Source organism: Branchiostoma lanceolatum, chromosome 1 (genome assembly GCF_035083965.1).
Source record: "Branchiostoma lanceolatum isolate klBraLanc5 chromosome 1, klBraLanc5.hap2, whole genome shotgun sequence".
Classification (NCBI taxonomy): domain Eukaryota; kingdom Metazoa; phylum Chordata; class Leptocardii; order Amphioxiformes; family Branchiostomatidae; genus Branchiostoma; species Branchiostoma lanceolatum.
The window spans coordinates 9,979,440-9,998,541 of record NC_089722.1 but is presented as its reverse complement, the minus strand read 5'-3'; the positions used below and the strand labels follow the sequence as shown (position 1 = coordinate 9,998,541).

At 41.2% G+C, this 19,102-nt stretch overlaps 2 protein-coding genes across 4 annotated transcripts in view; one reads left to right on the top strand and one right to left on the bottom strand.

Annotated features, from left to right (window-relative positions):
- LOC136432963 (adhesion G-protein coupled receptor G2-like) overlaps positions 1-8,577 on the bottom strand; it is a 28,025-nt gene extending 19,448 nt beyond the window's left edge. Inside the window, exons 1-7 of one of the 3 annotated variants that reach the window (XM_066424678.1) lie at positions 8,277-8,577; positions 5,755-5,961; positions 4,006-4,077; positions 3,435-3,506; positions 1,501-1,572; positions 1,144-1,212; positions 136-305 (exon numbers count right to left, since the gene is read on the bottom strand). In XM_066424678.1, the coding sequence (XP_066280775.1) occupies positions 136-305; positions 1,144-1,212; positions 1,501-1,572; positions 3,435-3,506; positions 4,006-4,077; positions 5,755-5,957 (658 nt within the window). In that variant the 5' untranslated portion in view covers positions 5,958-5,961; positions 8,277-8,577. The remainder of the gene's footprint in view (positions 1-135; positions 306-1,143; positions 1,213-1,500; positions 1,573-3,434; positions 3,507-4,005; positions 4,078-5,754; positions 5,962-8,276) is intronic. The other 2 variants (XM_066424689.1, XM_066424698.1) reach the window with 2 other exon arrangements.
- A 3,350-nt stretch (positions 8,578-11,927) lies between these two features.
- LOC136432905 (calmodulin-like) overlaps positions 11,928-19,102 on the top strand; it is a 30,915-nt gene continuing 23,740 nt past the window's right edge. The window contains exon 1 of the mRNA XM_066424587.1: positions 11,928-11,962. The gene's annotated coding sequence lies outside the window, so the exon portion shown is untranslated. The remainder of the gene's footprint in view (positions 11,963-19,102) is intronic.

The following is a 19,102-nucleotide window of genomic DNA, read 5'->3' as shown; positions in this document are numbered from 1 at the left end:
TCGGTAAATCTGCAATAAGGAAAATAATCGCTACTGCGATGCATGGAAAGTTTTGGGTTTAATTTGCAACTATTCATTTGCATAGACATCTACTCTGTTACTCTTTGATATGAACAAAGACACCTGACTGCTTACAAGGGCAAACGAAAGAGTCCCGTGAGATCGCCGTTAACTCCTCGCCAGCGAGGCTCGTGGGTGCCGCACAGGTGATCTTGTCCAGCCGGACCTTGTCCGTCACGTTGAGGGACCAGTCTTGGAACCAGCCGAGCGAGCAGTCACACACAAGGTGGTTAGAGCTCAGCGTTCTAGTTACAACAACAAACAACAGTAAACATCAGGAAACTGGTTATAGAATCAGCAGGGGGTCTAGTCAAGGACAAAGTCGGTATTCTGACAACAATAGGAGTAACGACAAACATGACGACATTTGTTTAGAAACCAGTGGGGTCTAGTCACAGACAAAAAAGTTGAAGATTGACGTCCTGTGGAAATGTCAAAGGAATGGGCTTCACTCCGCATTCCTGTTGTTGGGGCGTGGGGGGGGGGGGGGGGGGGGGGTTGTAAATGCACATCGTACCGGTAGTGCGGTCTGTAGATGGCAACCATGGCAAAACTAGAAACAACTTGATAATGACTCCATGGGTTTATACCGTAGCTTATGCATTGACAGAGAAGCATACAAAGATAGTACTTTCAATCTTGATTGACGGTCACTGCGTAACAAGTCATACATGATAAACACATCTTCCTGTGACTGTGAGCATGCTAACATCACTAACATGCCACCCTCCCTCTCTGATAGAATTCCAACATTCCCGCCGTACTAAACATGCCATGCAGGATAACGTCATTCTTCAACTAGTCAACAACAAACTTTGTCACTTCCTGGCAGGGCGCTCAAGTGCACACCACTCAGCAGAACACGGGCGGAAGGGCACGTTCTCATGTTTACCCCATAACATCGGGATCCTCTTATCCGTTCAGAGTCAGTGTAACGTTTAGCTCCATGCTTGCCCTAAATAGGCCATATGTTATTTACCATGGTCATGGATGAATTTTTACTTATTTTTTACCGCTGACTACGTCTTAAGTAAGACTTAATTATCTATGATTTGTAGGCCAACAAAACGTGTATGATCTTACATTTCTGACAGCAGTGGAAAGCTGAATGCTCCCTCGTCTATACTGTAGATCATGTTCTCATGTAGTGTCCTGAGAAGGGAATGAAAAAAAAACACGGTACGTAAGTGCTCTGCAGATCGCTGTCCTTTCTTCTAGCATTACGAACCGTATTACGTTGAATTTCGTATATTGTATTTTTTGATTGCTAAACATTTGTATAAAAAGATTAATCTAAAGGCAAATGTATTGTTTAACATGCACGGCGAGCTACTACTATTCAATAGAGAGATATAGCTCTGAGACATATATAGGGTGTTGATGTTCCATTAAGAATACAAACTAAAAACCTTTAAGACGTCAATTTTGAAATATACTTACAGTCTGGAGAGCGATTCCAGTCCTATGAATGTGTTAGCACTGATGTGCGTGATGTTGTTGTCGTGCAGAAATCTGTGGAAATAAACATAAATCAAAAGGAACTGGTTAGGATGGAACAGATGAATGCGTATTTACTACTAGACCGAGGGTTCAATGGAAACCTTGTTTAGATTTAAACTTATCGGACTAACATAAACTGGTTGCTTCAAAGTACTTCACTGTACCAATCACCAGCCACTTAGAGGCCGCCTTAACTAGCTACATAGTTCAAATAGAGAATAGATCGAGCCTTTGTCATCTACACACTCATTAAACATGCCTATGTCTTCATATGCGATTTGATAGTCTGAGCTTCAATGTGTTTACATAATATAAAATTTGCTGACATAAGGAATACATCTTTTAATTGTCCAGAGACAAGATTTGTTGCATCACTGATGTCCACCCTCTGGGGGTTAGTGGGAACTGGTTTTGGCAAAATCTGTCATGCCATGGTATTTAAAGGAAAGCTACACAAAAAATTGAAAATCCTTCTATGCTATGCTTAATATATTCCAAAGTCAAATTCTTACTTCAAGTTGTTTCACATAAGTCCGTCATAGTTTTGGGATTTTCCACAGTTTGCAACTTATGCCGTGCTGACGCCTTCTTACCTAATAATTGAATTATATGACGTCAGTGTTTCCAATTTTCCACCTGATGATTGTATTATATGACGTCAGTGTTTTAAAATTCAATCATCAGATGAAAAAATTTGAAACATTGACTTCATATAATTCAATTATCAGGTGAGAAGGCGTCAGCACGGCATAAGTTGCAATCTGTGGAAAATCCCAGAACAATGACGGACTTATGTGAAACAACTTGAAGTAAGAATTTGACTTTGGAATATATTAAGCATAGCATAGAAGGATTTTCAATTTTTTGTGTAGCTTTCCTTTAACAATAAACCTGATGAATGACACACTAACTTCAAACTAGAACCGATTTTAACCAAAATACTGTACACAACCTTATCATGACCTCATGTTATCCTAAAGTTGAACCACATTCATCCATGAGACTGTTCTCCATCCGGGTTCTATTCAATACCGTTGCCTAGGCAACTTGCATCAGAACCCCATCCATGCGGATGACGCATGCCCCCTTCATACAACTCTTTGTTCGCACAGCACGAAAACCTTGTGAGAAAAACAACTGCCTTCTGACGTGGATAGTCGAGCAAAAGAACTCAGCTCCTGACTCGAGGGAATGTTATTGTTGATGCGAGGAACTTACTTGATGGATGTTTAATTTCCTGTGTGTCTACGAATTCAATGTATTTCTCAGAAACGGATTGACGCACAACTGAAGAAGTTTTAAACTCTAGCCTTCCGCTTACTTCCCACGGGGTTCTCGTGACGTTCATACTCCATTAACTGTGATATCCTCCCTTCATCTACCGTATTTTCATTACCGAATCTATTCCAACCAAAGTAAAGGCAATCAAGTTTCATGTGTCAATATGAAACTTCATGGTTCATAACCACAATCCATTCTACTTTGCTAATGACCAGAGTTAATGTCAAACTCACCGTGCAATTTTCATTGAGACCGACGCAAAAGACGTCAAAACAACGGTTTGACATTTCAACGTACACATCTAGCTTTACAGATTCTCTTGAATGCAGTATATATCAATTTCCAAGTAGAGATCTTAACACGCAGAACAAGAAATATAACTGCACGTAAATTGTTACAGACTATTACGTGTAGGTTATCTATAAAAATTGTTCGTTTAAAAACAGGTCATATTCGCATTTGTCTCATAGATACACAAATATTCTTCATATACACATAATGTCAATTCTAGTCATAACAAATATTTAGATAAAACAATATATGTGTATATGTTATATGTACACGTGAATTGTAATACAGTCAAAAACACTTACAGAACTTCACAGTTTATAAGTCCCTCAAATGCGCCGTCTTCGATACTTGTAATCATGTTTTGTTGCAAGTATCTGTAAAAAGGATCAACGGGTTTAGAAATACTTGCGGCATTCCACTTTTCAAGATTGTTAAAAACGATAATACTTTTAGAAAGCCTAGCTACTGACGACATTATTATTCCTGTTATCTACGGCACAATTCAGAATGCAATATAATGCCATACATAATCATTTGTGATTTTTCCCTACAATTATATGCCATTGCATGTAAGGTAAATCAATTCCATGCAGTGTTGTAAATATCAGATCATTAGGTAAATGTGCAGCAATTTCCCGCGAAAGGTTTAATCATATCTCATATCCTGCAATTACTATCCACCATGTAAACAACAAATCAGTCCCATACAAAGCTGCAATATGTGATAATTAGACAATGTGTGTCACCATTTCCGTAACATCTTGCCGTCTCAATTGTATAAGGAAATTCCCATCACATTTATCACAGCTAACTGCATTACAATGTATCAAAATCACTTAAAGTTGATAGAATAGTCTCAAATCTTCAACTTACATGGCCCTCATATTTGTGAGTTGGGAGAAAATGCCCGCCGCCACAGACGTCAATCGGTTCATCCCCAAACCTCTGTTGGAAAAAAAGAGAGAATTTAATACTTCTATTTCAACAGATGTTAACATGGCGGCGCTTCTTTGTTTGAATAATCAAAACAAGTATGGCTGTTGCTGAGGGTATTAAACATAAAACTATGTTACACTTTTGCTTCAATATAAGAAATGCATGCATTCAAGCTCATTTTAGTAACGTACGTTTCTTTTAAGACATTTGCGTCAAAGCCGTCTCAAATTCAGCGAAGGCATGTGGTTAACCCCCCTGCTGTGTTTTTGTCTTAATTGTTGAATATGTGTCGTTACAAGAACCTATTAGATTTAATCATCGCTTCTAACTAAATCTAATATATTCGCATGTGACTCATTTTACTGATTACAAGACATTAAAATTACATTTCCATCGTGTTCTTTGCTTTATAGTTGAAGATGATGTTAAGACATGTATTTCATAGACAGTGTTTTATCAACAGGTGAGTTACCCCCTCCTTTATATACTTAATATACCATCGTTAATCGACACTTGTTATCGGGACATTCCTGACTTGCTTCGTACCAAACACATGTCAATCACTCTCACCACACCTTATTACTACAAACAAGTGTTTAAGCATCTGTAAACTCAGCTGCTAACGATCAGAGCCCCCTTAATGGTCGGTATTTTAACTGGGGACTCATGAAGGGGTGAGCCGGGTTTCACCATAAAGCGAGTTAGAAAATTCGAAGCGTCGCATGCATTCTTCTTTCAGTTTGTGTGAATTTTACAAAGATTACGTGTCCCATTCCGGCATTAAAGCCCAACGGTAAGCGGTCTTCTTACAAGTACTGTAACAGTCGTTTCCATATCATAGGGCACCGTTATTTTTGTGAACTCGGCTGGATTTAACTTCATGACACTGAACCGCTTGTTCTCACATCACGACACAGTATTAGATCCAAACGAGAAATGTCGCGTTTTCCTCTTTTCAAAGCTCCCATGTTACTTTCCAGACGACTCGCCTACCCTCTGGAAAATCTGAATCACAGTATCAGTTTCCCTTTGTCTGCTTTTGGCGACAGCTCAAGATGTGGTCTTATTTCACTGTAGACAGACAGGACTGAGCTTGTTCTGTTCTTGTATAGGTTAGTTACATATTCATTAAGTTATGAACAAGAGCTAAAGGCTCTAAAATAACGCTAATCGAGACTATTGTTACTAAAAGGTATTACACAGAAATGCTTTTATTTTGAAACCCCCTCCTCTATAGAGGGTAGATAGACATGTAACTTTATGTTCACTCTATTACAAAGCCCGTGATCAGAACTGTCAATTTAGAGTCAACATATTGAAAAGTTGACATGCCAGCACAACACACTTGGTATTTCCCGCGTTCAAATAACAAATGCTAGGAGGGCGGGCTCGCAAGCTCTCCCGGTAAAATATACCCTGATACAGAAACAGCAAAGAAATTTGGTGATATATGTGCCACCAGGTGAAAAACAACAACAATAGCAATTGCAATACTTTTGTCATTAGTTTTCTGGCAACTAAAATCACATTGGATCATACCAAACGTTACGAAGCAATGTCGTTTGATCCCACAGTCTCCAACTTGTACGTGCAAAAATTACTACATTAAAGCAGCTCGCTGCGGTTCACGTTGTTGCAATTGTATCGACATTACAATTAAGGAAGGGAAAAGTGCTTAATACTTACAGTGTAACGGTGTTGTCTGGAATGCCGTCAGGAATCTCGGAGAGGGATCTCCCCTGACAGTTAGTAATGTACTGTCCCGGCTGGGGCTGTGCACAGATACACGCCTCCAGACAGCCTCCGACGGTTCTCCATAAAAACAGCGAGACGACAAGGTACCTCAGCCATGTCACTCCTCTGTGCGGGGCTCTGTTAATCCACATCATTTTCCTAAGGAAAAAGCAAAAAAGCATGAACAGTAAGTTTCCTTCTATGCCAAATGTATTTTGCAGTTTATCTGGAGAAGTTACCCAACTAACAAATAAGAATCCCGAAGTAAAGTAACTGTTGCGTTGATGAAGGTTGGACATCCAGGTAATAAGACAGGCCGAAAATAGTTACTCAAGCAACTGGATAAAATTTTGAAACAGTTTTTTGACTGTTTCAAAATCTTATCCAGGTGCTTGAGTAACTATTTTTGGCATAAAGTAACTCTTGTATCACCTTTATCAGGTAACCGGCTGTTACATAATATCGGAGCGGCGCTCGAAGAAAGACAGACTGCATGTCAAGCGAATGACTGTGTCAAACTGACCAAGTTCTAGTCAGCATGCGCAGTCTTTCTACAGACCCGTGCCTTGCACTGAAGTGATTGACCTCCACGTTTGACGACTTTCCCCACAAAACAGTAAATCACGTGTTCGGTAGAGTTGACAAAAGGCCCTGAAGTTGCAGCGAAAACAGCCGTAAGTCTGTTTCTGTACTATTTTAGTCGTACACTAATTAAGTGCCGTGTTTAGGCTTTCCACGATGACCACAATAGTAGCCCAGGCGGTGTCATTTCAGGTAAGCCTCATCACTCAACAAAAGCCTTCCGCGGTCCACCGGCTCGACAAAGTGGCCACTTTGTAGACCGAGACCCAACAACCTTACCTGCTTTCTTCTCTTGTGGCGTGGCGCGGAGGAAAGTTTACATTTTTGTGCTCCTGCGTTACCTACAGGAAATCAGGCCATGCAAATACGGATGGGTTACCGTGAAGGGGGTCGGGTGTGCGCTGTGCACGGGGTGCAGTAGGGGGCAGGCCGGCCTGGCCATTCATCGGCAAGGCTAGACCTGTTGCCATAATGTGACACTACAACTCGCTACACCTGCGCGAACAATAGACCCGGGGATCGCATGCTCACCTGGATGTTTAGCTAGACGGTCAAATATTCAATTTATGCTGTTTGTGTTAGCCAGTCTTCCTCCCTAGAGTAAATAGCAAGAATGTCAGGTTAACAAAGAGTTTCCGATAGAGGCATGATTGAAAATCGGAGGCACGCTACCCCCTGTACCGACCGGTTTCGGGTGTGGTAAATGCTATCTAAACAAATAGAGGCCACGCTGTACAAATAAACAACAGGATGCACCCCTGAAAGAATCTGTCGTCGCCTTTGTGACATCCTAACTTGTAGGTTAAGTTTAATGACTTGGTTTATTGTGATTAAGTACAGAGAAGTACCAAATGTACGTTGTCACCTTTATTTTGGTTTTGTTAAACGATACACAGAGTTCGTGTTAAACCTTTGTAGAATTTGAAGCATTTACTCTCAAATGAATGTTGGATCTGTTTTATATAAGTCAACCAGCAAAAATTTCACTGTCTACTGTTGCGAGTTCTTTTCTATTATTCTCAAGATTTTTCAAACTACTTGTTGCTATGGCAACGGATGACGATACACATTTGCCGACGAACAGTCTAGAACGACGCCAGGGAAGCATTTGTTTTTCAATTTGGTTTTCTCCTTGTGGAAAGCATGGGTATCAACTGAACTGAAACACAGTTTTGCAAAGGCGTTCTGCTGGGAAACTTGTCTAATGAGATCAAGAAACATCTAGCTACTTCAAAAGTCAGTCAGAATCCGTACCGTTGATTAAACCTCCTTGGTTAAACCAACTAACAGATAGAGGAAAGCCGCTAGTAAATTATAGACTCGGTAACAGACACAGTTTCCGGATTATTCGTTTTGCCAACGAGGGAAACTATTTTCATCCTTAATAGTCTGGCCTAGTTATGTGGACTGTAAGGGGAGGTGGGATTCGGGACTATTTTGTGTACTGTGTTATCATTTGTAACAGCTAACTTGTCTTTAACAAGCAATTACTGTTTGGAGTCCATGATTCAGTCTACCGTTGGCATGGAAGTGCGAGCACCAATGTCATAAAATTGAATCTTAAAGACAAATTTGGACCACGGACAGGTATGACGTAGTGGTTAACAGTTGCAACATACTTAGCACTGTGCAATGTACAAGAAAGAAAACTTCTTACGCCGTTAGAATACATTCCTATTCTAACACAAAGACACTGAGCGACAGACGGAGATAAATTTATACATAAGTCGTCGTTTGCCAACAAACACTGCAAACAAACACTGCCTTCAGTCAATTCTATCTCTTCCTTTTCTGCGTCCAGATATGCTGACTACATACCCGTCGATACTTCACAACACCATTGGTAACGAATTCAGGAAAGACGTTTACAACATCTTGTGCTCAAAAAGTACCTTTAGAAATCCGCAGCCTGGCTGTTCCTCTTGTGACTACGGCTACACCAAACGTTGACCGTCCGGTAAGAAAAGAGCTTCCGAAAATTCCCCGCGCCCTCCTCCCGAATGCGCAACTGTTGAATGTGGTCCTACACTCACGCTCGATTTTTGTTCTGCCAAAAACTCCAGAAGTTTCTTCTCGACTCACGCCCAGTTCAAAATGAAGTCCGGTCACTCCGGATAAATCCTGTGTTACTAAATGCAGAGGACAAAGTCACACCCTACTAAGTCCCCCAGAGCCACATGCATTATCCGGATAAATAAATACACCCCTTTCTTCTCCCCCGTCACCAGTGGTTACGGTGTCGTACGAGGGGAGTTCATCTGCATTTCCGTATCTAATGAATCCCCACTTGGCAGATGCTTGTGAAGCTATTTTCAGGCCAGTGCTAGGGGTGGTATTTGTCGCCTATTGTGTTGTATTAGGGCGTCGCGAGGGGTTGGTGATGTATGGTGGGGAAGAATGTAATATCGGGATCTGTTTTGTACTGGTACAGATTCACATGACCGCTCCTGTTCTTAGGTCACATATCGGTTTGCAGGGTCGCCATCAGTGGCTTACTAACAAAGTTTTTCTCAACCAGAATGAAAATTAACGCTAAAACGACATAACTTGAATCACATACCCTTGACTGCAGGTCATTCATAGACTTTTCATTATGTCCCTTTTGTCTTGTGCTAATGGATTACCCTTCTAAAAAGGAGTTCACTAGTGGCTACTTGTATGGCTTCGATCCGCGATATAATAGGGCTTAAAATAGCGCTGTGCCCTCAAACAAGTTCTTTCCGCCTTGGTCCGGTGGCGCTTTTCTAGTAACAGTGTTTATCTTGCAATTTCTATTTGCATCATCTCAAAATGAAAAACAAGCTGTTCAGCGCGAGCTGCGTACTACTAGATAAATGAAGGAGGAACCTCTTTAACAAATTGATTACCAGTGATTTACAATAAACAATGGCCATCTTTCACGCACTCGACAAGCACGTCGTCTCGTGGGACTCCTCTCTAATGGAACAAATTTTCATGATTTTGCTTGACCTTTGTTCTCTGAGTGTTTCAATCATTAGAAGATCAGGAAGATGGTCTAAATAAGGGCATGGTCATGACGAGGCGTGAAAAATGGACAGTACTGCTCTCCATGCAGAGGTTAGTGGGGAAGATTGTGACCTTCTTATCATATGCCTAAGGTTGGGTCGGCGGAAGGAAAACGGGGAAAGTGATAAGAAGGTCACAATCTTCCCACCAACCTCTGCTTGGAGGGTAGAATGTCACCATCTCGGTGCAAAAGTGAGCTAAAGTTATATCATCTGCTTGTGAAGCATGCTTGGCCTTGGTTTAAATGATGTCCCTCAATGTAGCACACGGCCGACTGAATCACTCTTTCAAATGTACGTCTCTTCAAGGAGGTTAAACGGTGACTCAATAGAAAGATCCAGGCCGCGCAAGGGAGGTCTGATAGGGCAGTACGGTAAATAGGCATATCAAGGAACGGGGCAAACACGGTTTAAACGGTATCACGTTCTAGACGCTCAAAAGAAGAAGAAATCTTAGATTCGGTCTCTTTTCTTATGGTCCGACTGGCGGACGCCCTGAGTGTGATAAAAATATGTAATGTATCCCCTTAGGTTGGCCGCGAGGGCTTCTTCTGTTGCTGGGTGCATAGATAGATAAACCCGTCCACGTGTACAATGTAACGTTACCCTTTACGGCTTCGGAAAGAGCTGACTCAATTTATCTTATGTGTCATCATTTATCCATGCGCACTGATGGAAGAAATCTGCCATTACAGTTTCAAAACACGACCAGTTAAAAGAATATCATCCCTTAGTCACGCCAAAACCATAACTTTACCTACCTACCTACCTACCTAGTCCCTTGACCTCCGGGTCGTTGGGGGGACAAGGTAGCAGTGAAGATGGAGATCTGTCTCCAGGCTCGTCTGTTTCTTTAACTTTAATCGAATCCAATATACCTTACAAAATACACGTTCTCAACATAGCCTTTTCAACAATATATTATCTTTCCAGTCAGCCCAAATCTAGATGAAAGTCGACGTCCTTTTACAACTACTTTAATGCAGTTTCGAGTAGTAAATGTTATAGCATATAACCTTGTGCCGACTGTAAAGTAAATGTGTGTCATGATCTGACTAGGTTAAAGCAAACCCCCTTGGTTATCGCTATTCCCCGCCTTTCGGGTGGTTATGTGTAAAGCATGCAAAATGGAGAAAACGGAGAAACCTTTCTCACTTACACGACGGATAGGTTAACGCCTTGGTATTTTGTCAAGGGACGAATCACAAAAGACCCCATTATGTCAGAATCTGACCAAAATATACGAAGAGATCATTATTTTACTTTTACAATATGGCTGCGCAATGACTTTGCCATCTGTACAATAATGTTGTTTCAACGTATTCTAAAGCCTGACCCATCCGTTTCCTACATGCGGAAAATGACTATAGAAAATCGCACGAAGAAACATCCACTTTAAAACTCTACACGTTTGACTTTTAAGTTTTTTTTTCCTTTAGATTTATGGTACTTATTGATATCGCGAAACACGCAAATCTGCAATCTCCGGTAGCGATAGACTTGACGTTACATAAAGCTTTGTAGGTGAAACGTGTGATAGTGCCTGTGCCGAATCAAAAATAGTTTCCCATGGTGGATAGAATGACTTCTGTAAATGTCAGTCGTGACGACCTCTCTCTGGGGGTTGTGTTTGATGCATGCTTCACAAAAGAGCGCTGCTTGTGTCGTCTTTGTTTGGAGGTCAGTTGGGGTCGCTAGGCACAGACGAAAAGCCATTATGATGCCAGATGAAATGGCGGGGCGCTTGTGCTTGGAGTAGTCCGAAAATGTTCCACTTGGAGCTCCATTTTGTCCATCTATCCCAGGAATTATCCTGAAATACTGATGATTTTAGCATATAGAATGTAGTGTCACCGTCATGTTGTAACCATACAAATGCAGTAAGAGGTGAATATCTGTGCAGGATCTTGGAATATTGCGTCTTACCCTTAAAATAAGGGGTTTTGATACTTAATTGGGCTGTAAATGCATGGTTGAGGATTATCCTAATATAAGCAGCTACCGCACAAGATTGTGCATCTGAACTGTACTTATCTTTAGTGGGACATGTACACTCAATGACCAAAGCAAACATAGAAAGCGCCATCAAGCGAGTTCGCAATGCACTGCCATTGAACTGCTAATGGTTGACATCACATTAGGGCAAACCACAACAGAGCAAAGGTCTTGACTCACTGCTTCGGTCTGTTATAACTTTTCTGTGCATTGCAAGGCATCTGTGCCATAGCAAGATGAAAAAGCAGCATAACGTAAGCTGGGGATGAGAAAAATAATGTCTAACAGCCAGCATGTAATGTATACAAAAAAATCTATCAACTCAAGCCCTCTTAAGTACGATATAAACATCATGCTGATCGATAGAAGTGTGTGGTTTTTCACAGTTCCATATATATATCAGCTTATCAGGACCAGTTTCAAGTAGAATCCAAGCCTCATGCGTTGCACAGATCTAGATGCTTTTACTGGCCATGCGTTACAGTGACACATACATACACAAGCACACAAGGGAAGGGGAGCGTTGCGACATCACAGCGGGTCCATCATCAGGAAAGGTGAGTTTCTCCGTGAAGCTAATCTTTCGGTGGCGAATAAAAACTTCTTTTGCCAGTTGGATACGGTCTTTGCCACCGAAAGATCTGGTTAGTGATTACGTGAAACGTCTTGTGAAAGGTCGATGAGTAGACAGCATCAATCCATTTACTATTCCTCTTCATTTGAGAAGTAGAGTTCATTCTTTAAGCCATTCTTCAACCGGCTACCCGAGTCGATGTTAATGGTTCATGTAATGATTTCCCACTTCTGGCAATCGCTAGCAGTTAGAGTTAAACTTTGATATCGAATGTAATTTGGTGTGAACTAACTATATGTTGTAATTGATTAATCTGTACGGACGTGACATTAGGTTAACATGTATATGTAGTTTACATTTCAGTATACCTGACAAAAACCGTAATACACATGCTTCACAAAAGCCATGACCCAAAAATGACAAACATTAGATAAATGTACATGTAGCTGTAGCCATTGAGGCTGGGGAAAGGGTGGCTTCTTTGTATCTCACCATGTACCAGTAAGTATCTGACTCCTTCTGTCATCCAGCATCTTTACAAGAGCCAGATAAGGCCAAAAAAGGAATACTGTCGTCATATCTGTGCTGGAGCTGCCCAGAGATTGAAATTTAGACCGCTTACGAAATCTTGTCGGGAGTGACCTGTGTGCCACCCTACAACCCCACTCTCAAAGGCGTAATGTAGCAAGTCTAGCGTTACTTTATCGCTTTTTCCCTGGCATATGCACCGCGGAACTTCACTCTCTTGTGCCTCCACTCCGAAATTTCTAAGCAACGACACGTTTGGCCAAATCCACTTATTTTATAAGCAAATCGCCCTTCTTACAAACTCCACATCTCAGGAGGACGTTCCACGCTGAAAGCTTACCTAGAACTAATATCTTTATGGAACAAGTTTCCTCGTGATTGCTTCCTTGACGCGTACAACTTAAAACTTTCTGTCATCCCAACCCAGTGAGGTTAACTTAAAATATCCGGGTGGCTCTCAGTCATGAGCATTGTTTTGTGGTGAATTTTAGGTAAATAAGACGAGTAGGTTCCGAAACCTTTATGGCATGAACTTGTACGGCGAAATATTGCCTTGACCAGCCAGAAAACAGTACCAAACTCGACCATAACCTGCTGACTTTGTGATTGAAATAGAACGGATCAATGATCTACTGCTGAACCAGTCCCTTGATATGTGATCAAAGAGCAAGCACGAGTTGGATTAAAGAACGGCATTCCAAAGTAGAGAGCAATTGCATCGACTTTAAAGTAAGATTGGAGGTGAGTTACCGTAGACTGGACTCCCTGGCGTACGCGCTGACCCTATAGGGTCACTCCGCAATCACCAAGGACGCCTCCGAGACGGCCCGGACTCTTTTGTGAAAGCGAAAGATAAATTTTTACATTTCCTAGTGATACAATATATAACAATTGGCCAGTGTTATTGGCAATCTGCAAGTTTGTGAAAGTCGTACTGAACTGTTTTCCCAGTGATACCTTTTCCATGATCCACTCAACTATCATCAGCAATTCATCTTACCTTGAACAAAAGTTATTTTCTTCTCCTTTTACTTTTAGGGATGACTGCATTGTTATATGTATGGTGCACCCAATCAAAAGGACAAACGCACTTTGATCGATCTTCACATACACCTTGCTGGTAAGGCTATAGTTTTTGCGCCATAATCAACCCATTCTGCACTGCACGCACGGCCGCTATATAACGGTCTCCAGTGCTCCCTTTCCCTTAGGCTGACATATGCCGTCGATAAAAGATTTGCCTAAGTGCAATAAATTATGGCATAGGGAAGCTATGCTTTTGCAGAGAAAGAAAAACGTTTACAATAATCAAAACGCCGTTACCCGTAAGGGAGTGTAGACTGATTCATTCTTCAAAGATATCTCTTACAAATATAATGGGTTTACAGCGAGAGCTAAAGTAGTAATCATGCAATAGTTGCCAGGAGTACAATGATGCACTCGGCTAATGTGAACGCATTGGAGGCTATAGGGCATTCTGCTTCGCAATCCTTTTAAAGTCCCAACCAAGGAATAGTTACCGTACTGCTTTCGTCGGCTTACCGAGGTCTGGAATCTTGCGGTATGTGTCTGAAGGGCGTAATAAAGATACTCTTTGCAAAAATAACGGGATTACGATGCGTTTTATTACATGTTGCTGTAATCCCCGCCTGCCGCCTGTGTAGTTGTGCACGGTTACTTCGTCTCGAGGTTTGAAGGCATCAGCAAATCCATGGGGTCCAATAAAGGAACGCAAAGCCTTAAAGTTGTCGCCAATTCCATTACGCACCGGCTGACTTGGCAGTATTCATCCTCTGAACATGACACCATCATAAATAAGGATTTACTCTGTTCTCAAATGTGCGCCTTTCGCGTCTTGCCTATTTCAGTAAATTGTTTAAAAAATGTGATTAGTATGTCTAGCAAAGTTTCACTAAGTGCCCTGAAGAAGCCTGTAAAAGTTTTAACAACCCTGGTGTCAGTTGTCTTGGCCAGTGTACAAAAATCAAGGACGGCACTTACTAAGCTTTCAAAGAGTTAAGGGCATCAAGGGTGGGGCTATATCCTTTATTCTGCACGTAAATCTGCCAAATTACCGAGAAGGAAAACATTATAGCTGTGAATTGGCCCCTATGGGCATTTCTATTGCACAACGATAGCAATGGTTCTACTGTTGCAAGGGCCCTTTAAAATGTTCTTGGCCTTACCCTACACAAAGGTTACTTCACCCACTTCGAATCATAACTGTATAGATTAAATTGTGTAGTATATATATATGAAGCCTCGTCTTGCTTTGAAATACAAAGCTACAGATACTTGCCGCTGTTTGAGAATCAGTTGGTGAGCTATGAGGGAAATCTATAAATAATGACCCTATGTCTCATTTTCGGCCAGAAATCTTCACAAAATCGTAATTACTACTGACAACTGTAATGAAGATCTTCCCTAAAAATCGAATGCGTCAATTATCCAATTTTCTGTACAATTTACTATATACTGAAGCCCAAAGCAAAAACCTTCAGAACCCATGATAACGACTTTATCTACAGAATGTATCAAAACTGACTTGTAAGACAATGCTTGTCTCTGCGTAGGTCAGCCTTATTAACCTCTCCCCTGTACTTCTGTGTTTATATTCTCTTCTCTAATGCACTGGTTTACATTCTGACCTTGGGGGTGAACCCTCAGTAGAGAAATAATCCGTGCTGTTTGCACTCCACTGTAGATTTTATAGGTTTTACTGTCCCACTAGATGGAAGGGGTGCCAAATCAACCCTGACCAGCGGTCTTGTCTGGGCAAGAGTTACTTTTCATCATTTTAGTATAATGATGGCGTAGGATGTTGTCAAAGCTCTGCAACCAAACTTAAAGCACATATTTCTCGTCAAATTTTCTCGAAATTAAAAGGCTCTGTGCACTGTAATGCTAAACTGCATTCCTATCAGAGTGCTCTTTGTGGGTTTCGTATCCGTACGAAAATTTGGAATGTAGCGGAAAAAAAGTCTACCGCTCTCTCCACCACAAATGTTGCCATGTCACCAACTCGTCTTCAGCGCCGGCCATACCCTCTCATTCTGGTACAAGATGTACGTGTTCCCTTTGCATCTTGCAAATACATCTTCTTTTTTTTAAGCTGGCTGATACACATGATTAGAGACGCAATTTGGAGGAGATGGAATTGTCATTTAACTCCTAACTTCAATAAAAGCATATTGTTGCTCGTGATATCAGTAATTCTGAAGTATTATTATGGTGAATCTACTGGGTTATGACAGAAAAATAATGCTTGCCAGTTCATCCAGCGATGATGCTGTCAGCTAACACAACAATGACAATGATATCAAGGCAATGCAAGTACTTCTGATGATGACAGCGCATCTATTCCGCAGGCAACTGCAATCATCTGAACCGTGAGAAGAATTTTGGTTCATATTCTTTTCAGTCAATTTCCCAACGATACCATCATATCTGTCAGCTGGGTTTATTTGAGATCAAGCCGAACTTGTATTCGACCTGACTCATTGTAATGATGAAAGATCAATCACCTGATGAAAGGTCAACCACCTGACATAAACGCTGACGTCGTTATGATGATTGTTTCCTCCTTGCCGGCAGTAAAAGATGGAAGTAGCCTGGACATGAGACACGCCCTTCAAGCAAAAAAACAACAACAACTGGAATCCTAAGGGAAAACTGAATGTGAAGCGAGCACTCAACCAATAGGATATGTCTTGAGGCTGGAACTTCCGAAGCTTCTCTCTATGTTCCGCCATGATGCAATTCATGATAGCACCATTATCTTTATGGTTACCTTGTTAGTGCGTATTTCTACTTTAACTTCCTTAATCTACAAAGTTTTGGTTATTGCCGACTTCTCCCAACTACGCACACGGTGATCAAATGTTAATGACAGGATGAGCACCTCCACTAGCTGTACTTTGATGCCGTGACTGGTAATAAGATCATAAACACATGATTACAGCTTCCAACGTGGTCTTTAAAGCAGTTCACGCATGCGCCATTAGTGTGGTTATCGACGAAAACCAAACCATAAACTGAATCAGGAGTGAGGTTGACAACCTTGCCGCTGTGAACACTTGATACCAGTTGAAAGTTGTCTACGTTAGAATAGATGTGGTTAACTTTTATCAAGATCATACTCAGAGTACGGTCTTTTTTGGGGAATTTATCATGGGAAACTTCGTCATTCTAGTTTCATGGGAATCGCATATCTTATGCCAGGAATTGCATATCTGATTCCAGGAATCGATAAGTCAAAGCGAGATAACAAATAGGTCGAGTTGGTGATTTACAGTGTATCATGTTTCCTTCAACACTTGACCGGTGAGTCAAAAAGGTAATGACAGTGATCGATACCCTCGGCCGTTGCGGTGATTGGCAAATGATGGAAAATAAATACGTTTTCCATCGATTTCCACGACGCTGCACTACATATACATGCAACCACATCATTGCATTCAATACAATTCATGATTTTCTACTTGCATTTGATGTAGTGATACATAAGTTGTACATGCAAAAGCGATGGAAGATTATTTGAAGGTGTGACAAATCAATGGGTTCGCTCCTTTTGTTCCGTGGTGGCTGATCAGAGCTTTGATTCATTCATGTCTTTGATATTAAGAACTATTGGATAAGAATCATTATGACAGCTACTTGCTAGATTGTTTCATATACGTTCTCATCCGGAAATCCTGAAGGGAATGATAAAACAACACTGACAGTTTAATGGTAGTCATAAGGCCTATCAGTATCAAATTTCCTTGATACCAAGATAGTGTTTGGTAATTTAAGTTGTCCCTGTGTGAAATACGTATCTGCGACAGGATCTCAACTTCAAAGGGAGGAATCGTGATAAAGTGCATTCTATGTCACATTTTTTAGCAGATGAAGGTCCCGCGAAATTAAAGATGATAGTCTGCCTTTTATTTACAATACCTTAAGGATGATATTACATATGGATGAACGTCTCGACTTTAGATAATAAGTGCTCTTTTATTGCGGAGGCACGGGAATTCTGATTTAGAAACATAATCTTTATGGTTTTCGTGAAATGTTGGAGGTAAAATGACGCTATAGCATAGGCCCGGATATGAATATGTGTTGACCCAAGGTATCAATATAGTATTACATACATGTGCAGAAGATCATCAATATTCACGATGAAGCTTTTTGGTCCCTTGAAACTAGTCTTAACGATTGCTTTCCGAGTTCTTATCAAACTTGAGCGCAAGACGCCGAAGAGGTATTATAGCAACGCTGAAGACTAATTGGAAAATAAAATAGTTGTCATTAGCACTAAAGTTCAGATGTATAAAAAGCCAAAAGACTTATCCCTACAGACAGACCCACCCTTCTCTAATGACAATAATAATGTGTGCTACATGTAATTATCATTTGCTGAAGGTAGGATACGACAATTCATCTTAGCTTCACCTGCCATTGCTAGCATTGGTGGGGCAGCGTATGGAAGACATGGAATTAAATTTCCAACGTTATGCATGGAAGCATTAGTTTTGTGACCTTTTCCATACTGCAAAGCTTCCAAACAAAGGGGATGCATGGGACTTATTGATAACCTTGAGCAGAGAAGATTTTGAAAGGTAAAAAAGCAATTCGTGGACTGATATGGCAGTAGGACCAATCCCGTCAAGGAACCGTGTGGTTCAGATTTAATCAGGCCTGACCTGTAATGACCTCATCCTCAGCTTATCCTTTCTGTCATTTCCCCAGACACGGCCCGTAAAATGCCGGAACCCTGTTATATGGAGTTCAAGCTGTCATTTTGATGTTGAAAGATGAGTTCAGCAACTTTACGTTATTAGATTCCCTTTCTTCCGAAGCAATCACGACAGTGACAGTCGTAACTCACGGGAGACGCTCCGTTATTGAGTTTTCCAAGATTACAGCGGCCCAAATGAGTGTTGGGACGATGAACAGCTGCTGCAGAATCACCCGAAGGCTCAGAAAGCTTGGCTGAAAAGCCACAAAACCACGTTAAAAGTCACCGGGAACGTCTTCGCTTGAATGATTCATGTCCTTTAATCATCACAGCAGGATTAAGTTTCGTGGAAAATCAATGCCATGGTGATATGGAAGTAATTTGAGTCAGTCCTCCATGATAATGTGCAATTCTCGCCATGTCCAAGCCGCTCTTAAGGCAGATTGTTTAATTCCCATGCTGTTCATATTGATTCTCACGTCTCCACAGTGCTCTAATATGAGCTGATGGATGGGGTGTTATGTGCCGAAATGTTGTTTTGAACTGTCTGATGCCCGATGGTATGGCTTAGCTCAAGGGTAACGATAATGAGCGATGGAATCAGGGAGGTGGCGGCAATGGTTTATGTCACAAGCAGGGCTTTCTTCTGGCACTAAAGGATTATATAGCGTAGCCTTAAATCGTTCTTCTGTAAGTCACAGAATCCAAAAGGCCCTGAAGTCAAAGGCAGACGATATAGAAAACACACACTGTTGTACAGCAACAAATTACGATGGATTAGGGTCAGAAAACTGTAGAGAAGCAATGTAATAGCCGAAAGACTACTGACATATTTTATCCGTCCGATCACACTTGAAGAAAGATAAGCGAAGC